General features: G+C 46.8%; 1 protein-coding gene across 1 annotated transcript; it reads left to right on the top strand.

The window, feature by feature from the left end:
- Nucleotides 1–2865: 2865 nt before the first annotated feature.
- On the top strand, nucleotides 2866–4207 carry PERCC1 (proline and glutamate rich with coiled coil 1). The gene has a single exon (XM_078664339.1). It carries the CDS (start codon nucleotides 2887–2889, stop codon nucleotides 3724–3726), a length of 840 nt encoding a protein of 279 aa, XP_078520465.1. The 5' UTR covers nucleotides 2866–2886; the 3' UTR covers nucleotides 3727–4207.
- Nucleotides 4208–5780: the final 1573 nt, after the last annotated feature.

The following is a 5780-nucleotide window of genomic DNA, read 5'->3' as shown; positions in this document are numbered from 1 at the left end:
TTTAAATTGAGCCATATCCAGGTGTTTATAGCGGGCACCATTGGGTTGAGTTGAAGACAGTGTGAGTATCTCTCAGTGGGGCAGTATCAGGGCCGGATTGGCCATAGCGGGCACCGGGCAATCCCCCGGAGCGCCGCATGGGTGGGGGGCGGTTTTGGGCCACTGGGGGCCGTTTTTGTTACAGGGCCGATTTTGCAGCATGGCTGCAAAATCGGCCCTGTAACAAAATTGGGCGAAAACCGGAACTGGCAAAGAGCTCGGCGGCACCCCCAACCCCACGGAGGGGGTGGGGCAGCCGAGCACTTTGCCAGGGCCAGTTTTGGTTCCCAGTCCGGCCATGGGCAGTATGGTGTTCCGTGTGGGAGAGGATGTGACACCATGGTCAGAGTTGCAGAATTTGAAACTAGGGAACGTGGTTCTGAAGGATGATTATTGCGAGATGTCGGTCCTGTCAGTACTACCTATAAAGGGAGTCAGTGCACGGGCACAAGAGAAGGCTGTATTTCTGTACCCAGGGAGTGAAGGGGGGCTGTGTGACTGAAACCAGAGAGTGAAGGGAGCTGCATGACTGAAACCAGAGAGGAAAAGGGCTGCATCTTAAACCAGAGGGTGAAGGGAGCTGTGTGACTGAAACCAGAGAGGAAAAGGGCTGCATCTTAAACCAGAGGGTGAAGGGAGCTGCGTGACTGAAACCAGAGAGGAAAAGGGCTGCATCTTAAACAAGAGGGTGAAGGGAGCTGCGAGACTGAAACCAGAATGAGAAATAGGCAGCGTGACTTAAACCAGAGAGTGACGTAAACTGTGTGACTAAAACCAGGGAGTGGGGAAAGTGGTGCCCTGGCAGGGGTGCATACATGGGTGCTAGAACCTCCCAGGGAGAAATCTGGTCTCCTCCCAGAGGTTAGTAGATTGGAGCTGTGCTTCCGTAGAGCTGCAGCAACTTTAACATGCCTATTTCAAAGTGGAATAATCTGCTAAAACAGGTTCCATTGATTTAGAGTTGAAACGGAATGATTACCAGTAAAATAAAGTGCTGCAATAATGCTGCAAAATTTGAATTTTTGTGTAGCTAAATTTCAATTTTTGTGCTGCAAAATTTGCAAACCCATGCCACAATATCCTGGGGGGGTCTGTCTAGTGACAGTCCGCTATATGGTGGTGCTGTCTCGTTAAGTTTGAGATGAGCACAAGAAGTGTGTTTAATAAGCGAAAACACATAAAAAAATAGTCTGAATTGTATCCAGGGCTTTAAGTGGGCCGGGTCTCAAGGGGTCTGAGCACCGGCAGTTTTTTTAAGGGGGGCTTAAACGGGTCTCTATCGGGCTCTGTTTTGAGCCTTGCCACAGGCGGTCTGTTTTTTTCCAGACTGCAGTGACAGCAGTTTACTGTCACTGCAGTCCGGAAAAACAGCAGGCACGTTGATGTGCGCTGCTCACACTGCTCGCTTCTCACTAGTGGAGAAGTTACGGCATGACGTCATGCCAGGTGAGTGTTGTCAGGGAAGGGAAATCCTTTAGGGAGTCATTTTCTTTCTGGATTTCCCTTCTCTGTTTTGAAACTCAGTAGCAGCAACTTCGTTGTGGTGTCACCGGGGCTTTAAGTGGAAGCTTTTTCAACATTATATGTAACAAGCCACAGTTGCAGCTTATTTATCTTATGCAACTAATAACCATTGACAAAGCCAATAGTCCTTACTTGTTGAAGGTATGATGTTACTTGTTATATCATATATCTGGACGCAATGACAGAAACAGCAAAATACAAGTTGGGCGGCACACTATGATAAACACACATTTTTAGAGTAAGTGGTTGTAAGTCACGCCCCTAATTACACTGGCCATGCCCCCTTGAGAGACCCCCCAGTTTTTTCATCCCACTTAAAGCCCTGATTGTATCTTTTAGGAGTGCGACAGTTAGTAGTTGTGTTTGTACTGTCATTGGCAGCATGGCAGGGGCAACGGATGATGCAGGCAGCAGTGGCCTCCAGAGAAGGGCCCTGGCACTTACTGTTTACAAATTAAGCACTGATGTATGTTCAGAGTTCTGTCTTCATACATTTAGAGGCAGGAAGGTTTGCTGGAGAACTCTGCTGTGCTCACGGTGATACTCGGCTGTGGGCCTCATTACCAGTGCCAGGGTATAGAGCCGTATTAACCCCGACTTAGAATTACCAATACAAGGGGCATCGCTAATAGTACGAGGCCGGAATTACCAAGGATGACTGGGTGTACCATGAGAATCCCTTCAAAAATGACTGTTCAATGCAAACGTAATATATACTTTAATGCCAATATAAAGTGAAATGCTCTACATTGTAAACATTGGTACTGATATATAAGTATATGGATGCAATAATTGTACCACTTCATGTTAATAAATCAAAAATGAAGTTTTTAAAAAAAATGACAGTTTACTGGAGGAAGCGAGAATATCGCCCTCAATTCCCCTGGGAATTCCTCAGTTTCCAGGAAGTTTGATCTTGACATTGTGACTGCTTTTTGTAGCCAGACTCTTCGGCTGTGTAAATAAAATGTGCTGCTTGCATTTAAAAATAATAATAATAATAATAATGGTTTTCGTGTCATCAGCAGTGGTAGAACACAAAACAAATACCTTTTTATTTTCTTACCTTTAAAAAAAAAAGCAGTGCAATTTATGTATTCAGTGATAGTGCATTTTGTAGTTTGTTTTGAAAGTCTTTCTCTCTGTGTGAGTTCTAATCTCACTTATTCTGTTGAATGAGAGTAATGTTATTTACAGTAAGTAAAAAATGCTATTGTATTTGTATTGTGAGAATGCGACCATCATGAATCCCAGCTGCCTGCTGACCACCTTGTTATTTTCGTCTCCTCAGACTGTGGAATCCGTAACTATCCCTGACTAAAGATGGCTGCCGGGGTGATCCGAACCATGTCCGAATTCTGCCTCCTACCTGCCTCTTTTCAGCGCCCTTACCTCCCCACCAGCCTCGAAGCCATGAAGCTGGACTTTCAGGAGACCTCTGACGAAGAGGAACTGGATGAAGAGGAGGAGGAGGAGGACGAGATGGAATATGAGGGATCAGACGACGGCTCCGTCAGCCTTGAGATGGCGATTGGCAAAGCTAGCCCTGAGCTCAACGACGCAGACATGACCAGTCAGCTTCTTCACTTCTCTGATCTCATCAGCCGAGACATCCAGCGGTACTTTGGGAGGAAGTCTAAAGAGGATGACCCAGACTCCTGCAATATCTATGAGGATTACTTGTCCCCTGCAAAGTCTGGGCGGGAGATGTACTACGCTGACCTGGTGAGGATTGCACAAAATGGCGGCAGCGATGACGATCCCTACAGCCCCACCTCGCCGCCGGTGGAGATCAACCAGCAGATCCTGAAGTCCATCTGCTGCCAGGATGGGCCAAGGACACTTGGGCCTCTCGCAGAGCTCTTTGAGGTGGGCCTCAGGCGATACATCCGGCATAGGGTCTCAGAAGAACAGGAGAACAAAAGGCCAAGGGTTGCCAGGAAATACGAGCAGCTCATCCCCATGCACAAGCGGCAGCTGCCGCTCTCGTTTTGGAAGGAGCCAACGCCGGCTCTGTCCTGCCTCCTGAACACCAGTGCACCCGACTTCAGTGACTTGCTGGCTAACTGGACATCAGAAAGCGGGCAGGATATGCAGCAGGCCAGCCGGGACCTGGCCAATGAGCTCAGCCGGCAGGCACTGGAGGAGGACCACTTCAGCTAAAACTTAGTTTCACCTACTCCAACTTGGACCTGATCGTGCATGGTTGACTGTCCCATTGAATAGTGAAAGCCGGAAAGTCAAAGCAAGGAGTCACCTCCAACCAGAGACAGGAGTCCTAACCAAATCTCAATATTGACTGGTACTGGCTAAATGGTATTTCCTTTTGGGCAGTAACAATGCACCATAGTACGTACCGCCAGCCAATCATGTAGTTCTGTTCGTGCAACAGGCAAATGTGAGTTTCTCTTAAAAGAAGCAATTGGCTCATGGAAGTGGTAGAGATTGACAGGGAAATCAGGCCTGTCAGATATTTAACACAAACATTTGGAGCAGTCACGGAAAGGCCCTGCACTCTACAATGAGTAAAGGCACTTTACTGTAGCCAATCGACTGAGTGACGGCGAGTGAGCAGAGACCGAAGCTGAGAGACAGTTGGGGAGAAAACAGTGAGCCGACTGCTGAGGAGGGAATGGAGACCTCAGCTGAGTGACAGTAAGGGAACAGGCACTGCAGTCCAAGTGGAAGTGAGGGTTGCGGGACTGTGCGAGAGTGACACATGGGGACAGAGAATAATAATAATCAACATTTGTAAAGCGCACAATCACCCGTAAGGGTCGCTAGGCGCTGGGGGCCGTCAGGAAGATTAAGCAAGCTATTGCCCAGAGTCACATGGTGCTGGGCTAATCTGCTGCCGGTGCCAGGGATCGAACCGTGATCCCCAGATTCTGGAGTCAGTCGCCCTAGCCACGGTGCCACACCTCTTCCACACCACAGCAAAGACAAAATGGCTGACAGTGAGCAAGTAGGGGCAACAAGCCAGAGATAGTGAGTGAGAACAGAGTGGCTTTCTGAGGGAGAAGGGGCAACACATCAAGGTAGTGATGGAGCACAGAGGCCCTTGGGATAGTGAAAGAGCAGGGGTTGGAGGGGAGTGACAAGTAGGACAGGTGAGGGGATAGTGGGCTGATTGACAGTGAGGAATCAGGGACAGATAGATAAAAGGCATTAAAGGAATAGGAATGGCATACTATGGAACAGTGAAGAGCTTGGGGACAGGAAAGTGACAGTGTGGGAGCAGAGGTCGACAGCTGGTGATGTAACAGTGATGGAGCAGAAACGCCTGTAAGTCACGGACTATGCCAAGCCGCTATACGGTACCCATGTGTCTCTGTAGACTGCTCTTTGTGGTTGCTCAGTCTCTTTTGTGTATGGTTTTTCTGTGATGGTGTATTCAAGACTGCTCCAAACCTCCTTGCATTGTTGGATTTCGATGGTGCATATATTACCAGCTGGAACTGTGCAGCCTACAACGCTTCCCAGAAACCTTGTCTAATTATGACTGAATAAGTTGGGCCTGATTCACAAAGGTAACTTGCACTTTTGAGTAAGTTTACACTTGTGGCTGCTACGTTTTGGTATTCACAAACTGTACTTTTGTAGAAACTTACACTTGGATAGTAAGTCTGGCACTCCACACGTTAACCACTAGTACTGCAACATCCTCCCATAGAAAATAATTGCAGTAGGGACATACTACGAAAATATAAGTTACTACAAAAGTGTAATTTACTACTCAAGAGAAAATTGTGAATACTGAAAAGTTGTAAAATGACTCAAAAGTGTTAGTTATTACAAAAGAAAAGTGCAGTTTGTGAATAGCACTTTGTAGTACGTTTTGTACTACTAGTGTAGTTCTACAAAACTTACTATAATGTGCAGTTTGTGAATCAGGCTCATTGTGTGTGCCTTTGTGATTCGAAGGCTGCTCTCTCAAGAGGGAGAACAAAATGATATACTCCCAGTGTTCTAATAAGCACATTTTTATAAATAGGAAATGTTTTTGTAATTTGTACTTATCAATGCCCCGGCCTAGAAGAGGCTGCATCCCCTACCCAAGGTTACCCACTTATTACATACTGCAGTGCCACCATATTCCACTCCAGATTTTTCTTCTACACTCCATTGTAATTGAGATCTTTACCAAATAGTTTAGTTGAGGTAAACCAGGACCACAACTGACAGATTGCATTAGGTTTCTAAGAAAGCTCATGCCT

Source organism: Lissotriton helveticus, chromosome 10 (genome assembly GCF_964261635.1).
Source record: "Lissotriton helveticus chromosome 10, aLisHel1.1, whole genome shotgun sequence".
Lineage (NCBI taxonomy): Eukaryota > Metazoa > Chordata > Amphibia > Caudata > Salamandridae > Lissotriton > Lissotriton helveticus.
The sequence above is the reverse complement of the archived record's forward strand: the minus strand, read 5'-3'. Positions and strand labels throughout refer to the sequence as shown.